The 23,733-nt window shown below is 56.0% G+C and overlaps 1 protein-coding gene across 4 annotated transcripts in view; it reads right to left on the bottom strand.

The window, feature by feature from the left end:
* Positions 1-23,733, bottom strand: part of SEPTIN9 (septin 9) — a 144,318-nt gene that overhangs the window by 53,185 nt on the left and 67,400 nt on the right. For 3 of the 4 annotated variants that reach the window (XM_056360986.1, XM_056361004.1, XM_056360979.1), the window contains one exon: positions 7,249-7,908. In XM_056360986.1, the coding sequence (XP_056216961.1) occupies positions 7,249-7,908 (660 nt within the window). Of the gene's footprint in view, positions 1-7,248; positions 7,909-23,004; positions 23,183-23,733 lie in introns of those variants that run through there. The other variant, XM_056360995.1, reaches the window with a different exon arrangement.

Genomic DNA, 23,733 nt, shown 5'->3' with positions numbered 1-23,733 from the left:
AACAAAGTTATCTCTCTATAATCTCAATTCAGTTCCTCAAGTCCTCTTGCACAGTTTATAGAGCTGGCACCGTACCCAGCCTATGGTGTCCCTTCAACTACTGGCCAAGAGAAACATCTCAGGCAGGGACAGAGGTCTAGGATAGTTTAGAAGAAAATCATTTCTGAACTACAGAAGGTTCATCACCATTGCCATCGCTTCCCTCCCCGGGCAGACATGAGAAGTCACAAAACAAGTGGCCAGGCCTCGCTGCAAGAGATCAAAGCAAACTCTTTGTTTTATCTTGGTCAAGATAACGGATTTTATTTGCCTTATCAGCCTGCAGGATGATTAACCCAAATGTGAGAAAACTTGGAGATGCCAAGAGAGTTGGTGGGTGGGGAGCATGTTCCCCAGCACGGCTGCCATGGGCTCCAGACATGCAAATACCACAAGATAAACAGAGAAAAACTCTTGGGTCTGGTTCGTACACACCACGCTCAGCCAGGGCTGCACCTCCAATCGCCTCCCAGCATCACTCACTTACACTACGCACCCCCATCGCCTCCCAGCATCACTCACTTACACTACGCACCCCCATCGCCTCCCAGCATCACTCACTTACACTACGCACCCCCATCGCCTCCCAGCATCACTCACTTACACTACGCACCCCCATCGCCTCCCAGCATCACTCACTTACACTACGCACCCCCATCGCCTCCCAGCATCACTCACTTACACTACGCACCCCCATCGCCTCCCAGCATCACTCACTTACACTACGCACCCCCATCGCCTCCCAGCATCACTCACTTACACTACGCACCCCCATCGCCTCCCAGCATCACTCACTTACACTACGCACCCCCATCGCCTCCCAGCATCACTCACTTACACTACGCACCCCCATCGCCTCCCAGCATCACTCACTTACACTACGCACCCCCATCGCCTCCCAGCATCACTCACTTACACTACGCACCCCCATCGCCTCCCAGCATCACTCACTTACACTACGCACCCCCATCGCCTCCCAGCATCACTCACTTACACTACGCACCCCCATCGCCTCCCAGCATCACTCACTTACACTACGCACCCCCATCGCCTCCCAGCATCACTCACTTACACTACGCACCCCCATCGCCTCCCAGCATCACTCACTTACACTACGCACCCCCATCGCCTCCCAGCATCACTCACTTACACTACGCACCCCCATCGCCTCCCAGCATCACTCACTTACACTACGCACCCCCATCGCCTCCCAGCATCACTCACTTACACTACGCACCCCCATCGCCTCCCAGCATCACTCACACTACGCACACCCAGTGGCCGGCGGGAGCGCTCAGCTGTGTTTCTCAGCCCAGCGAAGGCACCTTCTGCCCAGGGGCTGCCTGGAAGGCAGCAGCTGCCCCGGTCTGCATGCAGGGGGTCAGAGCCAGCAGGGTCCTGCAGCTGCACGGGGCTCACAGACCCCACGAGCCTGCAGCAAGGACCCTCCAGCTGCCATGCAGTTGATTGCTTTCTGCCTGGAACAGGAGGCTTTGACCTCTACAGAGACACGCTCAGCCTCGGGTGCTTCCCGCTGGGTTCAGGAGCGGTGACACTGAGGCACCAGCTAGCCCCCAGACCCAGCCCAGAAATGGAAGAGACCTGCCAGGTGGTTCAGCCCAGCACCAGGAGGAGTCCGCAGCTCAGCATCCACCGGTTTGCCCTCTCCCAGTCTCAAACGACACGAGGCAGGGAAGGGAAGGGGGAACCCTAATGTTTCCTGTGGGAAACTATTCCTTCGCATAATGAATCTCTACTGGGGAGATCACTGCTTTTCCTACGGGCCCTCAGGGACTTCCAACAGGGCAAACAAATTCTCCGTGTGATTGCACCAGGGCTCTGGCTTGCCCGCGCTGGAGATGGGACAGGCAGGCTTGCTGCCCAGGGCGCATCCTGTGTGGCTGGAGCACCCACGTGGGACCATGACAGCATCCATATGAACCGTGCCCATGCAGACACAAGGAGACACGTGGATGCCAATGTGACCAGAGCTGAACACGATGTAATGAGTTCAGGAACAGCGTTCCTGGGGGGCAAAGGCGTGCAGCAGAAGTACCATCACATCTACATCACCTGGCCTCCTTCCTGATATCCTCAGTGCTCAAAATACACCCCAAAAGGAACCGGGGTGTGCTGCCCACTCCCTGCACAGCCCGGGACAGAGCGTACGGTGGGAGGGGGAAGGCAGAAAGCACCCACCCTCCCGCTGCCTTCCCCGTGGGGTCAGGCAGCCATGCACATGGCATCCCAGATCAGCAGCATCTCCATGATGGGATGCAATCATCTCCCACACACACACTCCCACTCCTCGGTTCCAAGTCACTGGAGCTGCAGGTCTCCATTTTTCCAGATTATCTCATTTTTGGCACCAGAGCTCACAAACGGGGACTCTGCATTTCACACTCAGCCCCACCATTTGGTATCTCAGGCTGTAGGCACTTTCCCGTTAAAAATAACAACAACAACAAGACTACCCGTAATCTAGCCCAAACATGTCAGCTGGTTTTAAGGAAATGTTTCCCTACAGCTTTAATCTCTTTGTACAGTTAAACTGCAGTGCAGCTCGGGGAGCTGGAAATGATTACTCACTGCATCTCCGCTCAGCCCTGGCCTCTTCGTTGCGGGGAGCGTCACTGTGTTAAGTCGTCCAAATGCCTCTAACCTCCAGCTCCAGCAAGGCAGCCCAGCCCCACGCCTGGCATCACCCTCACAGGGCAGCACAGAAGAAAAGTCGCCCCAAGGCTCGGGTCGCTTTGCTTCGCTGTCCCTGGGTGTCCATGGCAGGACAGAGGCTTCAGCCACACTGTGGGGGCACTGGGCTGCAACCCCCACCCAGCTTCCCCAGCACACAGCAACGGGGCCCTCGTTCTTGGATATGGCCTTTGCAAGAAGCTCAGTGGATCTGGAATTTTGGGTTGTTTTTTTTTTTTTTTGTATTTTTAAATGTTTTTAATTTTAGCTCAATTTTAAAGGAGCCTCTAAAATAGGAAGTTCTAAAGAAACGGCTTTCCATAAGGGTCCAAGGCTGGAAAAAAGTTGAATTGCTTCACTGTGCTGATGTAACCTTACTCATCCTGCAGCAAAATAGCAGGGGGATCCTGCTGCTTTTTAGGAGGCACCAGGCACTCAGCGTGGCTGTCCCGAAGCAGGGCGTCAGGCAGCAATGGGACAAAGACTCCAAAAAAGCTGAAAGCTCAGAGATGGTTCTGACCATTTTGCACATCACCATGGTGGGACTCAGCTATTACAGAGGAAGGTCAAATCCCTGGTCTAGGTGAGCGTTCCCGTTATTCATCGTATCTGCCTTGATTCATCTAAACAAGCTCCCGAGCATCCTTGCAAGAAAGGACCATGGGGGAGGAGAACCGTGGCCCCAACAGTTGCCAAGAACAGGGAAATGGGGCGAGGGCAGGAGCTGGCAGAGAGCCTGCCTTGCTGGCAGTGTGCTGTCCCCAGGGCCCTGGGCAACGGGACCACAGCAGCTTGTGTGGAGACAAAAAGGATCATCAGATGAAACTGGCTTTCGCTTCTCATCTGGGAGTGCTTCTAATCCATCACCTGAGATCCCAGAACTGAGCCTTCCTCCAAACACAAATACATTCAGATCTGGGGGGAGCACAGATGGAATATTAAATTTCAGTACAAAACATTACCTTTTCTGGGACCAACATCTTCCCCCCACAGCTTGGCCCCAACCATCGCTGCACTGCAAGGCATGAAGAACAACAGAAGAACAAGATGTTCGATGTTCAACCACGCATGCACAACGCCAGCATCGGTGGCAGGAGGCACCAGTGGAAGTAGATGCTGAGGCAGGAGGACGCGGCAGGATTAGCCACGATGGACTTGATACGGCTCTTCCTGAGGATTCCCTTGTTCTGGATCCAGCTTGGGAGGAGCTCTCAAGATCCCTCCTTTGCGAAGGGCCAGTGGATGTCTCTGGATGAAGTATCGCTGCTCCCACAACAATTCCCCTTTCCTCTCCCAAGCAGCCCTGCTCAGCTGCAGTGGGAGAGGGACCAGTGGCGTGCCCCGGCCATGGGGGACATCCCAGGCAAAGCCGCGGCTCCCCAACAGGCCAGGGAGGAAGAAGAGGGTCAGAAGCAGGAGGTGATGGGGGCTGAGAGCCAGCATCCCACCGACTGCAGCACTAGCCAGGGTCACCCAAGCAGGACCCCACAGCCCGGGGCACAGCCACCGGCCCCAGCCCCGTGGGCAGGACCCAGCCCCGGCACCACTGCCCTGCTCAGACCTGCAGGCGAGGAGCAGCCTCGGCCACCAGCTCCAGCCTGGGCCATTGCCCGGGAGCGAACTGCTGCCTGTGGCAGGAGCTCGGGAGAGGTTATCACCACCACGGGTGCTCATACTTGCATATAAGATTCGGTAAGTCCTACACAGTGAGGACAGACTCCTGCAGTCTCTGAGGCTGCAGGTTCAGAAACAGCACTTCCCCTCACCTTTTTTTTAATGTTTATTTTTAATTGCTTGTACCTCTTTCTGCCCTTTGCATATTCTCCCCTTGCCTACCACCACTTGCACAAACCCTGCTCAGATTTCTCTGGACAACTCAGACTCCAGCAATACACATCGCCCGGTCATCCCATCCCATTTCCTTCTCCCAGCTGGGAAGCACCAGCCGCTCTGGGGACAGAGTCCAGCTTTGCCCAGGATGCCGGTGCAGTGCCACATCGCACCCATGCCCCATCTCCCCGTCACCAACGGCTCGGCTAAACGTTAAACCCTCAGGAGCGCAGCCAATGCTCCCCAGGGAGTGCAGGAGAGCATGAGGACTCAGAGAGGGAGAACAAGGATGAGAAGGAATATTTCCTGCTCTTCTGCCCCACAAAGGCACCTCCTGCCCTCCTCCCACCTTGAGAACCATGGCTCCGGAGCAGGCTCAGCCCACACCACCAGTTCAGGGCTGTAATTACTCCTTTCCTTTGTGGTTTGCTCTGAACTGCCGATCTTTCTGCAGTCGCCTTTCTCCTCCAACCGGCCTCTTCCTGCACAACACGCTCTCCTGCATAGCTTCCTTCGGCAGCGGGACGAGGGGTTAAGGGCAAGGCAGCTGAGCCCTGGCAGCTGGGGAAAGGCAAGTCCCAGCACTCGGCTGAGGGCAGCTGGAGGCAGCTGCCTGCATCTCCTGCTCAGCTGTTTGCCCTTGAGAGCCACCGAGCAACGGGACTGAGGGGTGTCCAGTGCCACAGGAACATCTCTCAGGTGCCTCAAACGCTGGGAGCAGCGAGAGGAAGCAGGACTTCACGCCATGTGTTGTCTCTGCTGCAGATATCAGGGAACCAACCTGGGGGGCTGTGGTGGGGCCACAGCTGCAGTGGAGCTGGTGAGCACTGACGTGCCTGCACCCATCTGCAGGTTCCCTGAGGGTCCTGGTGCTGCCTCCCCAAAACTCCTCCATGTGCTTGCATCAGTAACAAGAAGAGATGCCGTTCACCTGCCCCAGCATCAGCCCAGGGTGGGTGTTGTGCACCAAGGGGAGGAGAGCCCTGAAACAGGGTCCTGTGTGAGAGCAGCCCAGGGCAACCTCAAGCCATGGCGATGAAGGAGGTTGGAGGTGACCAGGGAGGGGACACAGGCTCTGACAGTGACTCTGGGCCATAAGTCCATGATGACATGGGGGCAGAAGGAGCCAGAGCCACCCCTGCCCCTACAACTTGTGTCCTGGCTCTTCTTGGAAACATTTAGACTGAAAGCCCCTTTTGTACCAGGACCAAGGGCTGGCTCGTGCTGCAAGGCAGCCCCCAGACAGCTGGGCTCTTGGGAAAAACTCATTCCCAGCAGCTGTCCTGGGCTTCTAGAGCCCTTTTTGATGCAAAGAGCACTCCCTCTCCCTCAGGCAGCTGGGGAATTGATCATCTTAAGACAGTCTTCTGCTCTTAAAGTGCCCAACCATCCAGAGCTCAGAGCTTGGGAAGCTCAGAGCAGCCCAAACCCAGCAGGACAAGGCTGAGCACCCACCCAGGGGAGAAGATTCCTGGGCACCACACACACATGGCTGGGGACAGAGCGCCCATAAGGCAGGCCCAGACTGAACCCCATCCTCGGGCTGGGTCTTCCAGCTCAACCATGTCCAGCTGGAGATGGACCAGCCTGCTGGAGGTGTTTGTCCACTCTTTAAAGCCCAGCTCAGAAAAGCTACACCTAAGCCGTACACGTGCACAGTGAAAAAACCCACTCAAGTCTTATGGGTTGGATACCAGCCCCACCACTGACTCCTGATTTGCTTTCAGACCACACAAACCCTCCCCCAAGCCCTGGCCTCTGCGCAGACCCTGCCACTGCCTGCAACCGCAGGGCTGTGCCCAGGGAGAGGAGGTGGAGCAAGGGCAGGGGACCGTCCTGTGCCAGGGCCATACAAGGACGCATGGTCCAGCTCTGGGACCATGCACCGACCTCTCAGGTCCTGGCTCAGCCACCACATGCCATGCCCCATCCCCCGCGGAGAGGCACTGGGTGGGGTGCGGAGGTGGTGCCCTGCAAGTGACCACTGCATCCCTCGCAGGAGAGAGCCCGTGGGTGATGTGGAACGGAAAAATAATTAACAGGCCAGAAGAAATTAAAAACAACCACTTCCAAAACATTAGGGAGAATAAATGGTGCCTGGCAGGGGAGGGAAGCTGCTTTTAATATGGGATTAATCGAAAACAAGATAGAGCTAATATAAGCCAGGGCTCCAGTTTAATAGTGGCTCTGGTCCATGATGTTATTAGACTTTGGTCCAAGGCCAAAAAACCTCTGACTCCTGCTAATGAAGAGGCGGTTTCTGCCCTACAACCATAAGCAACAACAGTAAACAACAAGCCATCACAACAACACTTCCACAACTGCCGCCTCTACGGCACTTCAGAGGCTGTCCTAGATGCTGCACAGGCGGGTGGGTCAGCACACGGAGCCCCAGCTGGCAGGATTGTCGTTTTTGCAAGAACCCAGGCTCCTGGCATTTTCTTTTTAATTTCCTTATAGGCTGGATAGCATTTTGTATTCAAACTGACAGCTCTTTCAGCCAGGATAAACCCAAGGATAACAGCCGTGTATTCAGAGACATCTGAGCACAGCTCCAAGAACAGCCTCGAAAGGCATCACCACCAGAACCAGATGAGCAGCACACAACGCTCAGCATCCCCGCAGCACGGGACGGAGGCAGGGATCAGCCAGCACCTCACCCAAGCGGCTGCCCGGAGCCGTACTCACCTTCTTCTCTCTTTGGTGGGCTCTCCATCAGCACGGGCTGCGGCTTCGGCTCTGCCACGGGAGGCTGGGTGACCAGGGGAGGCTCCGAGCTCTCCACCTGCCGCGCCGGTGGGGCCGGGACCTCGGCAGCCTTGGCTACCTGAATTTCCACGCGCTTGGTGGCCGTGTCAGGCACAGGAGCGTTGGCCGTCTCGGCTCTTCGCTGGGGCATTTCGGGGATCTTTGATGCCGGCGCCTCCACCCTCCGGAGACCCGGCTCCTGGGGCTTGCCGAGGGTGATCTCAGTCCTCCTTGGGGTGGGCTCAGGGGGTTTGTGCCCCAGCACATCTGCTCTTTTGAGGCCAAACCTCGACAACCCTGAGGTGGAGTTCTCCACCTGCTTGGATGAGATGTCAATGGAGATTTCTGTTCTTCTGGACACGGGCTCGGGCAGTTTGGGTCCAGCGAGCTCCACTCTCCTCAGAGAGGGCTTGGGTGATCTTTGGCCTGTGGGGTCCACATGTCGGGCGGATGGCTCCGAATTCCTGGCGCCAAGTTCCTGAAACTTCTGCGTGGAGCTGGAAACAGTGGACCTGAGGAGGGGGTTTGGGGTCCGTCTTTGTGGGGTGGAGGAATTTGAAGACTGATCTACCTCCTCGACCTCAAAAGATCTTTTGAGAGCTGAAAAACATGAAACGGAGTTCAGAGTTTAGTTACCATCCACCTGAGCATCTCAAGAGACGCTTACAGATGCTGCCTGAGGCTCACAACCCCCTTCTCTGCTCCTTCACCTGAGGGTTCCTAATGACGTTTGAAGCAGGTGGGGACGGAGGGCCAGGCTCTGCCTCCTCAGACAAGTTACAAACCCAGTAACTGGAACCAGGCTCCAGAAATTCAACCCCAGAGCAGACACTCTCCCCATGCTGCCCCCCACGCCACCAGCACCCACGTGTGCTCAGAGCGGGGCAGAGCCCCATCGCGGCACGGCAGAGCCGGGCACGGGACTCAGGGGCAGCCAGTGACCCAGCTCCCAACACCTCCCTTTCCCTCTCACACCCAAAGGATGCGCAGATAAACACAGGCTTCCCGGTGAGCGCTGCCAGCAAAATCCAAGTTGGGAACAGGAAGACAATCCCAGGAGAGCACCAAATCCATATAAACGCAGCAAAAAAGCCAGAAGTGGCAGCCACAGAAGCTCATATCCTTAAAAACAAACCTAGAGATCCCCTGAGCCAAAGACTTAAGTGCTCTGAAAACAGTGACATGAGGCACCGATGCAAGGAAGGGGCCAACTGGGAGGCCTGGGGGACATCCTGAAATCTAAACATCGTCATCCCTGGTTTACCGACAGGGAAGTCGGGAGGCAAAGACAGACGGATGCAACATCAGATTGAATGTTCTGATTGACGCTTGAAGTGGCAACAGTCTTGCCTTTGCCAAGCCCCAGCACCACGCAGGATCTGCCCCCGCGCTCTCAGCCGTGGCAGAGCGGACACCCAGGTCACCCCACACAGCGGAGCCGCACTCAGGCCAGCACCTGTCCTTGGGCTCCGTCCCTCACACAGGTCCCCCTGCATGCAGAGCTCCCTGCCCGGGCAGGCTACGTAAGACTGAAACCCGCAACCCCCACAGCCAGGAGCGTGTCTAAGGAAACCTGATGGACCTGGTGTCAGACCCTCAGCTCAGGGGCACAAAGCACCACTGAAGGGCATCTCCATCCGTGGGGTGATGCTGTCATCCAGCCACACAGTCGAGGGCCAGTAGCTGCCAGGACCATGTCCTGGCTCATGCCTGGACATCCATGTGTCCCCCCCGCAGCCCTTTTTGCCCCACTCCAGCAAGCCCATCAGACTCCCTGCTCTGCTCAGGAGCCAGCCAGCTGGAAACAAAAGGCTGAATTTCAGGAGGAGGGGAAACGCAGGGAACCACTGCTGGATCCCATCGGAACGCCACGGGCTGCCCACACCCCCCTGCCCCGCAGCACCCAGGCTGGCACGGGGTTGAGGCAGGATGAGGCACAGCCCTGGGGTCCCAAAGGCGAGCCAGTGTGGGGACAGCCTCAGCGTGGGGACAGCCATGCTGCCAGCAAACAGCACAAGCATCAGCCATAAATCCACCCATCCTCTACATCAACAGGGTAATATCAGTGAGATTTAGCCTTTAAAAACCTGAGCTTGAGCTCACACAGGATGCCCGGAGCCAGGGGAGAGACTGAAGCACAGCTGTCCCGCGTCCCGGGACGTCCACCCACCCCTGGGCTGGAGCTGGAGAAGAGCCACCACACAGGAAGCATCTCTTCTGCTCCACGGGGCTGCTACGACCCCCTGGGGTAGGGTCTGGGGACCCTCCATCCCTCGGACACATCCGTTTGCCGGAGAGAAGCCATCTGGCATGGCTGGGTCCAGCTGGCGGGACGGGGGGGGGGCCGTCCACGTGGCAGCCGCCCCGGCGCTGCTCCGGCAGCAGATCGCAGAGGCAGCTCTGACACCCACCACCCCCCTGCCCCAGCCAGGGCCAGCAGCAGATGCTGGTGCCTCCAGCCTGGGCACCAGGGGCTGGGGGCAGCCACGGCCCCGTCCTGTGGCGGCAGCTCCCCAATGTCCCAAAGGAGATGGGGAGGAAAGCAAGACCCTCGGAGCTAGGCTCACGTGTCAGACAAGCCACGCAACGAGGAGGCACGCAAGGGTTTCATGTGTTAGGATACCAGCTTTGGGCTGCTCTCCCTTTTTGGGGGGAATACCCAAAACCTGCTAAATATGAACGCCAGGCTACAAACCCAGCCAGAATGGGCACTGCAGAGGCTGGGACCAGGAGCTTCCCCAGGATGCTCCATGTTACTGACGAGCAAAAGCCCCCCGCCCCGGGAGCCCCTCCATGCTTGGGGACAGACCGACATGGGCACAGACACACACCCGCATCCCCCAGATGTGGTTCAGACCCTGGGTGCCTGGCACAGGCTCCCAGGGATGGGGTCCCAGCTGGCGTGGGCACGGAGGGACACACGGGGTGATGCACCCTCAATATTAACCTCCTGCAAACAGCACCACAGCCGCTTTACAGCTACACAGAGAGGAAAGCGCTGAAGCACAACACTGAATACCCACCATGTAAAACCCAGGAAGGGCACTTAATGACAAAATGGTCGGTCCTGCATCTCAAAAATATTTAAACATTGGTAAAAGGAGGGAGGGAGGCAGGCACTAAAGAAAAAGAACGTTTTTCCTCCATTTTATCTGCTCTGTTTTCTGAACCCCTTGGAGCCCTCCCAGCCATGTCACCACCCACCTACACAGGTGAGATGCTCCCTGCGGTTGTGCTTGGCACACCTCGTGCACTGCAGGTCTGCATCTAAGTCTCAGTTCCCAGCACCGTCAGAATGATTAATCCAAAAAAAGTCCCATACTTGGGAGCTGCTCTGAAGTGTCCGTAACTCTTAGGTCTCAAAAACTGAGCTGGAGCTCAGACTCTCCAGCAGAGACTTTTCTATCACTTTCATACTCCATCACACCCTTAATCCAAAAAATAACATTTTAGCTATTTTTTTCCCCAAAATCCCAAATTTAAAACAATGTACCAGTCAAGCCCAGTTTGCATTTTGCAGGAAAAGAAAGAGAGCGGAAGCAACAACCCAATGGAGAGCCTTTCCCCAGCTTTGAGCAAAGCCGGGCAGGCAAGAGCAGCAGAGGACACAGCCCAGCCTGGTGCTGCCAGCTCCCTGCTGGATGGGATCTCAGTTTTGTCCACATCAGGCTTTTAAAACCTGCTTGTCACTCCGCCAGCCAGTCTGCGTAGTCCCCATTTATTCCCTTCAATCAAGCACCCTAATAACCTCATGACAGGTGTGTCTGGAGGAACAGTTTGAAAGTAAATGCTCTCAAGGAACCCAGCAGCAAAGGAAACGCTGGCGAGCACCTTTCCTTCATGAACATCGCCTTGGAAATATCTCAATATCAAGTGGTTTGGGGATTTATTTTTGACCCGCTAATGAGGTTTGGATACCAACAACCCTGCTGACCTTCATGGTTCATTCCATGAACCACCTTCGTCATCTCAGCTCCTTTGAGTCCCCCTGCCACTTTCTACTGTTGAAGAAATGGTGGCATCAGTGACCGGGTGGTGGGTCACTCGATAGCAATGCTGGAACTGCTGCACATGGTCCTTTCTTCTGACTTCAAACCCCCTGAAGTGCCCCAAGCCCCGGGCAAACATGCCCAATGTCACTAGCACGGCTGTTCTGGAGCACAGCCATCCCCTACCCTTACTGAAGGGCTGGACCGAATACAACACCCAAAAATGGCTTTTCTCCAGGTCTCAGGGCCCCGCTGCAGAAAGGAGAGAAAGGTCAAAGCCCAGGCACAAAGGGGTTCAACAAGCCTAAGGAAGAGCTGCAAAAGCAAAATTACAGCCACAGGAGACTCAAGCCATCCAGATAATGCCTCCTGTGCTGGCACTGCAGTCCCAACAGGCAGGAAGGGGGTACCACGGGGCTGGGCAAGGAACCGTCACCCCAAGGGAGGGTTAGAAATGGCTCAGCTGTTTCTGACTGCAAAATCACAAGGATGCCCAGGACCCAGTGGCATTCGCTCCCCAATGTTGCCAGTGATTTGCCTGGGGACAAGCTGAAAGCTTCCCCTCCCCTGGCGCTCTGTGGGATGGGATGTCCATCTCTGGCTGCACGGGGATTTCAGTACCCAGCTTGTCCTGCCAGCACCTCTGGCTGCTGCCCCGAGTCCAGCGTGGTCTGGAGAAGGTTGAACACGCCAGACAGGAGAAAGGAGAGGGACTGTGACCATCAGCTTTTGTGTTTCCACCTCGGAGATCGAGACCCACTGCTATGAAGACAATCCTCCTATGCTCCCCTGCTCAGCATCGCCTCTCTCCCGCTTCTTGTGCAAAGAAGAGAGAAGGACCTCAGGAAGCAAAACAGCTTTCAAAAAAAGGGAAAAAGCTTAAAAATAGCCTGTCCTGCCCAGAGCCAGGAAAGGAAAGTAAACAGCCTCTGCTCCAGATGACCCTCCTCCCCGCTTCCTGCAGAGAAGCTGGCGCATCCATTACAACAACAGGAGCGGCAGCCCCGCGGGGCCCCGCACCCCCACCCGCACCGGGCCGGGGTCCCGCACCGGGCCGGGGTCCCGCACCGGGCCGGGGTCCCGCACCGGGCCGGGGTCCCGCACCAGCAGTCATGGCTAATGCTCCACATCCCTGTGGCGCTCCAGGTCCACGTGTCCCTGCCACCCTGGGCCAAGGTGTCCCTGCCCTGAGCAGGGTCCAGGATGGCCACACTGCAGGGTTATCCCCACTCAGTATTTTCCAGGGGATCTTCAGCGCTAGCAGGGCTCCCCCAGCCCCACCAGCAGCGTCCGATCTGCTGGGCGGTGGCGGAGGCAGCTGGCAGGGAAAGGGACAGAGGTGCCGCAGCACCTTCCTTCTCTTCCTCAGAAGGTGCGTGTGCTGTGGGGTGAACACAGAACAGCATCACCATCAACACACGCTTCCCTTTAACTGATTCCAAACCAATTCAGGCAGCTCTGGCTCAGTCCATCACTGCTGAAGGCAGCAGCTCCCCTCCCACAGCATGGAAAGCCCAAAATCCCCTAAAACGGTATTTCCAAGCGCTTGCTTTCAGATGCGGCCTCTGCCCCTGCCAACCACTGCCCACAACCACCGTGCCTGGGCTGGGGACCACTCACTGTGGCATCCCGCTGGAGACCAGACCTTTGCAAACCTCCCAAGGTAGCATTTTGCTCAGCATCACGCAGCCACAGCCCCGCTATGCAGGGCCAGCCAGGCAAGGCCAGCTTTAAAAAATACTGACATTAATCCTGGCAGATGAAGGAGGTGTGGGCTCCCCAAGAAGGCACTGGCTGCCAGCAGCTCTGCTGGCTGTGTGCCCTAGCTCCTGCAAACCCACAATCTTGACCCAAACGTGGTCCCTGTCAGCAGCGGCGCTTTGGGGCAAGAAATGCATGCCTTCATCCCGGCCAAGCAAGCACAGGGCCTGAGAAGTTGCAAAATATTTTTATCTTCCTATTTTGTGTTGTGGCGTTGGGGATGTCTGCACAGCGAGGCCACTGTGTCTTCCCAGTCACCCCACAGCCAGGCACCAGCAAGTCACACGCCACCAGTTAAAGCTGCTCTTTAGGGATCTTGCAAATTGGGAAGAGAGGGCAGAGGTCTGGTTCAAATCCCAGTAGCTCATACAACAGCCAAGATTTTTCTGGAGAAGTCACAAGCAAGTGACACAGCCGGGGCCTCCTATCTACTCGCTTCTGGGAGAGAAGCGTGTCTCTCCTGGGGTGTCCCAGCCGAGCCAAGGGTGCCCAGGTGCCGTGAAGGGCTCCGGCTCCTGCCCAAGGGCTCCACATCTCCGGGTGGGAAGCACCAGGGTTGCACCACACGCCATCCACTGTGGCGCCCTCCGCTCCACTGCCCGGCTCTGGGCACCCGTGGGAGTCAGCGAAGGAACACGTGCTCCTTCTCTTTTCCTTTGTTAAACACAATACCCCCGTAACAGTTGAGGGGATGCTTTATACAAGGAAACCTCTATGCACAGAGCTCGGGAGGAGACAAAAATAAACAGTGAGGGATGCTGGTTCCTCCGAGACCTGCTTCACAACCGGAGCCTTGGGCTCTGCCACGGCCGCAGTGCCCAACTGCTTCCCATTAAACATCCTCTGCCCCTCATGTGGTCTCCGTAACCCAGGGGTTACGTCTGCTTGCTTGCTTAAGCATGGAAAGCTTTTCTTGGGTTTTTCGACACATAAGAGCCTTATGGGACCAGGGCAGCCAGGCGCCCCGTTATTTCACACGATACAATGGTACCATTTGAGAGCGCTGACTTTCTCTAAACTGCTACCAGATGGTCACCTCCTGTTCCCAGGGAGGAAAGAGGGGGAGGCTGCAGGTCTCATCTTTCAAGGAGCCCTTGGAAACCCAACACAGCATTAACCACTCACGGCCCTTAAAAGCTTCCCAGGCCCCTGTCACCAGGCAGCAAGATGCTCACGGCAGTTTTCTACCCCAAGTGGAGTGCAAAGAGCGTGTTCACCCGTGTTACCGCGGGGCTGCCCAGGTCTGGTCCAAACCCACTGTCCGTGATGCTGCTGAATAGCTGTTGCCGTAGCAGAGGTGGTTGGACTGAAGGCTCAGTTAGAGGGACAAGCAGGATGCCTCGTGTATCTATAGGGAGTACATACACTGTGTATTAAACCTGAAGATCCCACACCAGGAGGGGAAGGGAGCTGCAGCCCTGCTCCAGGGCCAGATCAAGGTATCTCTGCTGGTGCTCACAACTGCACCGAGCCCCTCAGTGGAGTCAAAAACATGGGGCTGAGACGGAAAATTCACTGGCAGTGCAGGCAGCAAACAATGCTACACATGCTCGCGGGACTTTGCAACTACACTAACAGCTTCAAAACAGCCCAAGAAATTTGGATCTCCTCTTACATCTGGAGAAACGAAGGCAGGAAATTTTAAAAGCACCCTTCCCCAGACTAATGGTCATCCAACGTAAGAGAAAAAATAAGTCAAGGTTGCTGGATCCCCTCTCTGTGCTTGCACCATGAGATTTCACACCTTTCTCTTACCAATAAACTAACCTTGTTGCAATATATACATACAAACAAACACACATATATAAATATAACAACAATCTGCTGCTGTTGCGTGACTCTCACACCATCCTGGGTCAGGTGATGAATGTTTTATGCACAAATAAATCCTTTTTCTGACTCTACAAACAGCATTCAAAAGAAGCTGCAACAGATTGCATGGTCTGATACAAATCCCGCGTCACAGATAATGCTGGCACCGTGCTGTCAATGTGCAGTGCTTTCCTGAACGGTGCAAACAGTACCAAGAGCTGAGTTACGGAGGAAAGTTGAGCATTAAGGCAAGTTCAGGGCTCTGATGTTAACCAAAGCTTTTCAAGCTGCATTTCATTCACTCACAACAAGCTACAAAACAGCCTGAGACCGATGCATCAGACCCCTGATTTACCAGAAATGAACATGCAAAAGCAAAGCCAGGACTAAGAATAGGAAAAAAAAAAATATCCATACTCAGATTAATTCAAAATCCCAGCTTTCCCGTGCCTATAATGCAGTTCTAGAAAGGTTTTAGCTTTGATTCTCCATTACACTTTGGTTTACATAACCATTAACCCTCAGCAAAATGCTTCCAGATCAGATCTGTATATTTTACATCCCTTACATTAATTTCATACTTGTACAGAAAATTACATAAAATACAGGGTTATACAGCCCAGCAGATTGCATTACTGGCTCTGCCACAGGCTCTCTGCAGCTTTTGCCTCTAGTCTGTGCTCCAGTTTCATAAGGGGAGAAGGAAGGAGAGAAATAAATCTTCTCTGCGCCTCCCAGGGGACTGCAGATTTGCTTTGGTTCAGTAATATTTCTAAAACACCTTAAAATTATTACCCAGAAGGCAAAAGCATGATGCAGATGGTCTTGCAGACCCAAGACCCACCCTGTGCTACCAGTTGCAATGCTGCTACCACACTGGGTATAGGAAGCTGTGAGCACCCAGATGCCAACCCCAAGAGTCGCCAACCCCAAGAGTCGCCAACCCCAAGAGTCGCCAACCCCAAGAGTCGCCAACCCCAAGAGTCGCGACTCCCAGTGCCCATGCAGGGCAGGGGTAGCAGAGTGACTCAGGTGGGCAACCAGCCGACTGCATGATTAAATCATTAAATGATTAAGTCTCTGCTGGAGAAGGCGCTCTGATGGGTGGTGTTGCAACATGCAGGTTACAAAGCTACGGAAAAGGGTAAAGTAGTAGAAGTGGCTAAAGGAGGGACCCAGGAGCTATTCGGGTCCACTGCCTGCGCTGCCAGCTAGCCCTGCAGTGCTGATGCTGATGCCATTGCAGCCAGCTCCAGCATCTCTGCTGGAGAGGACAGCCAGCACCGCAGTGTCAGCAGCTATCCAAACATCCTGAAGGCTGGCAGAGAGTAGAACCTCCCCTATTTTTTCCTCCCTGGTAAAATAAACATGCTTAAAAAACCCATGAAAATCCATCCTTTTCACATTTCCCCATATCTGCACTTCCAATGACCAGATAAAAGAAAGACTGAAATCCCAACCCCTGTCCTCACACCCCTTCCCTCCCAAACCAGTCCAGCAGACCAGTGCCAGAATGATGCTGGGTGCCAATGCCCTCACCACTAACCTCTCCCAGGGCTGGGACAAGCTGAAGAGCACCCAGCTCACGGGGAGAGCACGCAGCTCACCCGGAGCAAGGGGCTGTACAATTTTGTGATGCTTACTCAGCCCGCCACCTCTATGGCTTGGAGGATGGCAGCACAGCCCGATGTGGTCACGGTGTCTCCTGCCCTGCAATCCGCAGGATGCTGCTTGACACTGGTGGCACCTACACCCAGGCAATAGGTTCGTACCCCACCCCAACCTCCTCTAACATGGATGCCAGCAACAGGGCATCTGCTGCAGTGCTGGGAGGATGCAGGGGCACAGACACCCATGATGTCTCACCCTCCAGCACTGAAACCAGCCAAGAGCTAGCTTGGCTGGACCCTGCGCCTAGGTCACCGCTCCAAAGGTGTCCCCAGGAGACCCAAGTGCTGAGCTCGGTCCAGCACCTTCACAAAAGCAATCAGAGTAAAAGCCTGAGTCACAGCCAGTGGGAGATAAGAGCTCTCATTAATCTGAGGGCAGCTTTTCAGAAGAAGTTGAGGGTAACAATAAATCCCTTCGCTGCCCAAGGGCTACTCCCCAGCAGCATCGTTGGCGCAGCAGGGAAGGGAGGGAGGAGGGCTCTGCTGCACCAGCACAGCAGGTGGGGGCAAATGAGTAAAGCAGAGGGGTGCCAGGACCACATGACACCCTGCAGGTATGAAGCGAGAAGTGGCCAGAACACAACCCTTGCCCCATGCTGAAGGGCATGACAGCCCACCCCTGTCCCACAAAGAGCTCCCCTAAGGGGCGCTGACCCACTCCAAACAGGCACATCCCCATCAAGAACCGGACTCAGACCCATTGACTCATTTGACAGGCTTCAAACAAGCTCACACAGGGTTTAGTCACTTGGCTTATTGCCTACACGTCCCACCTCTAAAGACCAAGAAGGTGCCAGAGCTCAACTGTGGCGGGAGGAGGGAGGGAGGCTGGGAGAGAGAAAAGAGTCCGCATAATGGTCCTGCAGAAAGACATTGCCTTAAATATCAAATATCAGAGTCAAAATCATGAATATCTGGAGTGATTATGGGCTCTGAAGTCTCCATTATTGTCTTTGGATTTATGACAAATCCCAGTCCAGGCTTTTGTGGCTGCTGTCGGTCCTGGCTCCTGAGAAATGGGCTGAGCAGCTCCCTGCAAGAAACAGCGGCAAGACAGAAATGAAGCCAGCACTCACAACAGCGAGGCCACAGGACACCCGAAGGGCCAGGACTCTCCCTCAGCAGCGGCTTTGCTGGCGTGTATTGGCCAAGAGATATAGACATGGACACTCAAATCTTATCAGGCATGACCTAACGTGTTCTAGAGGTGCTTCCTACTCACTCCATCGCCATAAAGCACCAAGAGTCAATGAGCAAAGGGTAAAGCAGAAGAATGATTATACTTGAGGTGAGTCTCTTACTAAGGGAAAGATGCTGCCAAAATCCCAGAGACCGGCGAGTACTTGGAAGAGCCAGCATGGTATCCATGCCCCACACCTTGACTCACCTCCAGGCACCAGCGGTATGCTTGCACAGCCAATGTAGCTGCCCTGATCCCGGTGTAAAAACTCATCCTCCCTCTGTTCCTTCCCACCCAGCCACTTCTGAAAGGTTTCTTTATGATAGCACAACGCTGTGCTCACTTTGCCCAAGACTGATCTCAAATGGAAAGTAAGAGCTCCCCCATACCAGCCAAGACTGGAAACCCTCCATGCTGACGTACAGCCAAGGACACTCCGCTCCATGCTGCAGTGGTTGCCCGTCCCCAAGGACAAGTAGCCCAGCCTTCCTTGCAGAAGATGACTATAAACAATGACCTTTGGATGATCCTACATCCTAACCGGGGCCAGAGGCTATCCCCAGAGCCCAGCTCACGTGGACAGAGAGATACATGTCCTGTTCTTCCCTTTCCCACTCCCTCACAACCTTTTTATTCCCAAGGAACTAAATATACATAGGGGAAAAAAACCAACCACAATGGCAGGTCTCCGCTGCCGCAACCAGGCAGATGCAGTTTTTCCACTCTGCATCGAAAGCCAGTTCTGCAGGGGAAGATACAACTTCTGCTGGGGAAGATACAACTCCTGCCTTCCCACAGGCACCTTCCCCGGCTCCTTCCTCCCCACTACACTCTGATTTGGCAGAAACCCCCATTCACCCCAACCTTTTGTCTCAGATTCAGAAACATAGATAGGAAGAGCGGAAAAAAGAGAGAAAACTCTCTGAAGTGCCTGTAAAGCTGGCCTTTGAGGATATCAGAGGTGACTTGCTGTCTCAGAGCAGCATGCTACATCGATCAGCTGGGAGAGTGGCACCGGCTCTGCCCACACCGGGCTGGTGATGAACAGTACCAGAAGAGACTAACTGCAGTACAACTTTTTGGGGACAGCCCAGGAAATCCAACAATTGACATTCAGGAGCTTTGCTTCACTCCTAGGGTTGAGATGATCCAAGATATAATCTGAAAGATCTTTTTGCGTTTCCTTTTCCAGGCATTGAACCTCCACACACGTGGGACCATTAGTCACACACCCAGCCTCCCAGCCCGCTCCCATGCATGCAAACCCGGGCAAGCACTCATCCTGCCAACGCTGAGGCAGGGCTCACAGGGGGGACCCTGAATCCAAGTGAGGTGCTTACACAAACACGAAGCACATCCCCTCTCGGGGGCCTTTCACTGTGCTGAATTCAAGCCACATCACCCACATAACATCACGACCATCCCTCTGGCATGTTCCTGCTAATATTAGCAGCAGGGCTGAGTCCCAGCATCTGCAGCACGCGGGCAGCAGCTGCTCCCCATGGCAGCAGGCGTGCCAGCCCCGAGCAGCCCAGGGGACACACCACGGCCACGTGTCCCAAAGGCATCCTGGGCATTTGGACAAGTAAATTTTAAGGACAAGCCCATGAGATTTGTGCACATAGAAAAGCCTATTTCTAATACAGCCCCCTCCTGAAAACAACCTGGCTAGTGGTTTTTAATCTTGAACAACCCTTAAAACCAGGGGGTAACTTAGCAAAAGTCAGTACCTCATCGAGACTAAGTCTGTGGCTGAAACACTAGAAGTACCCTGCACAGGGTGGTGCAAGACGGGTATGTCTGTAGGGAAAGTGTCCAATAGTGGGGAGAACTTAAAAAAAAATAAAATAAAGAGAAAGAAAACCCAGAGAAGCCTTCCTATCAGCACCAATGTGTCCTGGCAGGGCTGCAGGCTCCCTGCCCCCGGCACCCAGCTCCACACAGTGCAGACTGCTCAGACCACAGCGCACCCACCAGCAAGCACGCAAGGGAGCTGGGCTGGGGGGAGCAGGTGAATCGGGGATGAAGAACCATCAACAAAGGCTGTCTTGTGGTTTCTGCCAGAGGGAAGCTGCAAGTCTGTGCCCCCCGCTGGCTCTAGCTCCAGACATGACACTGAACCCCTCGGCACCACCCTGCCACTCCACACGCTTACAGCCCCACGCGGCATTTACTCTCACTCGCAGCTTGCACCCACTATGACATTTTGTGTTTCAACATTACAAGGAAATGAATCTGGTGTTAACTGACAGCATTGGCAGAGGCAAGGAGTGCTCAGCATCGCTGCTGCCAACTCAGCCAATTCACCATCAGCAACTGCCAGCAAAAATGTGCCTCAGTTATCCCGGGACTCTGCTCAGCAGCAGCCACATCCCACTGGGATGAGGGGCCAGAGCAGATCTCTTCTCTCTTACTACAGGCAGTAGATCAAGAGTGCACAGTGCTTTAAATCTTTATCAGGATGATAAGTATCATGTTGCAGAGTTATCTTTGGTCACCATTGCAACCAACCAAAGCTGTGAGCAGCAACATCCATGCCTCTTCACAGTCAAACGTCACAGACGTCGACACTTCACATCACCCAACTGGAACAAGAACACGATGGTTTGGGGTTTACACAACATTAACACACTGCACAAGCATCCCACCACCCGGCTTGATTTACCACTACAGGTTCCCTTCCCTGACGCTTAGGCGTCTGTGTCTGAGACTCGGGGGAGCTGAGCAGCTCACAGCCCCCTCCAAGGCAGAGGTGAGCTGCAACTGCAGCTGAACCAGCCACGCTTCTGAAAACCTCCCAAAATCTATAAACCTAGGGACAGAGCTGTTGTGCTCTGTAAATCCTGGCTAGCCACAGACCTAACAATGTCCTCCCCCATTAGAGACGAGGAAGTTCTTGCCAGTCAAATAAGCAGGATTAGTGCCCTCCTTGCAGGACCTGCCGGCTCAGTCCGAGGCGGACACACATACTGCTGCCTAGATCCGACCATCCCCATCACATCACCAGGCACATGGAAACACGCGCTCTGCTGTGCTGTGTTTCCCTCTCACGTTGCTTTGATTTGGAAACTAAACTGGACTTGAGTACCCCATACTCCTTCCCCCTCCCTAAGGGCCCTTGCAGCCCCCTCAGGCTCACGGCGGCTGGCAGCTCCCTGGCAGTAGCCCACAGCCGAGCCAGCAGCTCCCAGCCTTCTGCAGCCCAGCCGGCACAAGAAACCTGTTGGTCCTATGCCAGGCAGGGATGCTACGGTCCTATGCCTGGCAGAGATGCTACGAGGAAAGCAGGCTGGAACAACCAGGGTGATTCGGGAGGGCAGGCAGTATGTGACCGGCAAGAACAAAGAGGGCTCTGGCTGCTGGGTGATCTGGTGTTTCTGGTCCATGGTATTTTTGGCTGATCTCTCCTGCTTGGCCACGGGCTGCCTGGGGCCAAGATACCCACCCAGCAGACACCAACACTGCATCTCCTGCCCTACAGGCTAGAAATTAATTGCCTTGTTCTTGGGAAGCTGCTATGCAACCCAGAAAACTAATTAAATTGTGAAACAGTAGCCTGGATCCCTGCTCAAGGGCAAGGCCAGACCTTTTGGCTGTAGATGCAGAGAGCTTTCCCCAGCCTCTCCCTCTGCACAGGCAGCAGCTATAAAGTGCTCCATGGACTGAATAAAAAAAAAAACCAACCAAAAAAACACTGCAAAGTAGCTGAGTGCCACCAAGGAGAACACACAGCCCGAACAAGAAGCCCTGGGGCTCACAGCAGAGCCTTTATCATATCCAAGTAGGGAATTACTCATTCTTCAGAGATTTAAATGCAATTGGGGCAAGCGAGAGGAAAGGCTATAATTACATCAGCGCTCTGGAGCCCTGCGGTGGGGAAGCTCATGAGTCCCCAAAGGACAGTTACAAAGGCGCCGTTGAGCCCCGAATGCCAAACCAACGGTGTATTTGGGTCGCTCTCTGTGTCCCAACGCTTGTTAGTCCCAGTCTTCCCAAGGGACATGACTTCCTCAGCCTCCTGCTAAGCCCTCTGCTCCCAGATTTAGCCGAAGAAAGCTGAGGGGCTGGAAAAAGAGAGCATGAACGTGGCTAAACCTTACGAGGAGGGCAGCAGAGACCCCAGCCCTGGCCACCCGTTTCCTGCCTGACCTGGAAGAGGAACCCTGGTGCTCTCAGCTTCCTCAGCTACCCAGCAGGAAAAACACCCGCTCCTTCCCGAAGGCACGGCTGGATTGCCGTGTCCCAGCCTGCAGCCACACGCGCAGCCCCTGGCTAAGCTTTCACCACGGCCCCCACATCTCCGCTATTGCTCGGGTGGATTTTTTTTTTTTTTTGGTTGGGGTTTTTTTGTTTCTAGAAACCGCTGCATGAAGCTCAGTTTGGGCCGCTGCCAGGACACGAGAGCGCATAGGGCCCGAGCTGCTCTTCCAAAACTCTGCTTAGGAAGATGAGCTCCCCCGAGCCGATCTCTCAACGCCTGCTCAGACACGAACCCCCGTCCCTCTCCTGCCTGTATTTAACTCTCATACCCATCTGGCAGCAGCGCGCTTCTCCCCTGGCTTGTTTGCTTGCCTGAAAAGCGCCACAGATGCTGGGGGAGACGACATCCCCGTCGGTGGGCCCAGGGGGCTGCCAGGAGACACCGCACCGGGGAGCCCCGCAGCCATCGGGCAGCTGGGGCTGGGCCACGGGGCAACGGCAGCGGCTCCTGGGGCCGGCGGGTCCCGCTGCGGGCACGTCAGGGACCGGGGTGCGCGACACCCCCCCCCAGGGCTGCGCTCGCATCCGCAGTCGGGGGCCAACAGCGGGGCCGGGGTGTCCGGGGACCTTCAGTCTTGTCAGGCGCGTGTTCAGCTCTAAGCAGCACAAGCCAACTTGGGGAAGGGCAGGGAAGGGAAAACAGCCCGTGAGATCCTGCCGTGGCAGATAACAGCCGGGCGCGACCGCTCCGAACAAAAGGCACGGGAGCCCCGGCCCGGGCAGACGCCGGGAGATGCGGGCACGGCGCTCCGCCCGGCACGGCACGGCAGGGCTGGGCTCGGCTCCCCCCGTACGGCACGGCAGGGCTCGGCTCGGTTCCCCCGGCACGGCAGGGCAGCAACGAGGGGCAGGCGGGGGCGGGGGGGGGACTCAGTCCCGTTCCGCCGCGCCCCCCCAGCGCTGCGCGGTGCCTGCCAGGGGCGCAGACGAGCCGCGCGCTGCCCAGCCCGGCCCGCACCAACTTCTCCCGCTTCTCCCCGGTTCAACCCCGAACCAGCAGCACCCGCAGCCCCGGGCCACCCACCTTCGAAGTCGGAGATGATGCCCTCCAGGTGCGCGTTGACGGCCGGGTCGGCCATGGCGGGGCGCGGGGCACTGCCCCCCGGCTCTGCGGGGCGCGGGCGGGCGGGTGCGCGCAGCCGCCGCCTGCGGCCGAATGAATGGCGGAGGGCGAGAGGCTGCGGCCGGCCCCCGCGCCCGCGGGCAGCCTGCCATGGCCCCGGCCCGGCCCAGCGCGGCCCAGCCCGGCCCAGCCCGGCCCCCTCGCCGCGCACTGGCTGCTCCCCACGCCCGTCACCGCCGCCCCCGCCGCCGCGCCGGCCCCTCCGCGCAGCGCCGGGCGGGGGGGGGCGCGTCGTCCACGCTGGAGCTTGTCCCGCATCCCGCCCCCCGCATCCCGGGGACACGCACCGGGCACGAAGCCCGTGGGAGAGGTAACGACCCTCGGCTGCCCCACAGAACCAGCCCCACCGGGTGGGTTAGGGCACTGATGTTGCCAGCACCGGTAACCCATTCCCTTTTCAGCTTGCCCTTCTTTGGGAAGGAGCCACTCGGCCGCCCTCCTCTATTTTTATAATTTCTGAAAATCAAACCGGAGCACTAGCTAGCAGCGCTAACGCAGCACTACCCCAGCCAAGCCACTTCTGCAGCCAGCTCTGGAAGATCACGGCCAGAGCAGCAGAAGGGGCTGCAAAACCTGCCTCGAAGCGAGCACACAGCCAGGCACCTCTGGGCCCAGCATCCCTGCACCAGG

Source organism: Falco biarmicus, chromosome 1 (genome assembly GCF_023638135.1).
Source record: "Falco biarmicus isolate bFalBia1 chromosome 1, bFalBia1.pri, whole genome shotgun sequence".
In the NCBI taxonomy this organism is placed as follows: domain Eukaryota; kingdom Metazoa; phylum Chordata; class Aves; order Falconiformes; family Falconidae; genus Falco; species Falco biarmicus.
Note: the sequence above shows the minus strand (reverse complement) of the source record. Positions and strands in the feature narration are given on the sequence as shown.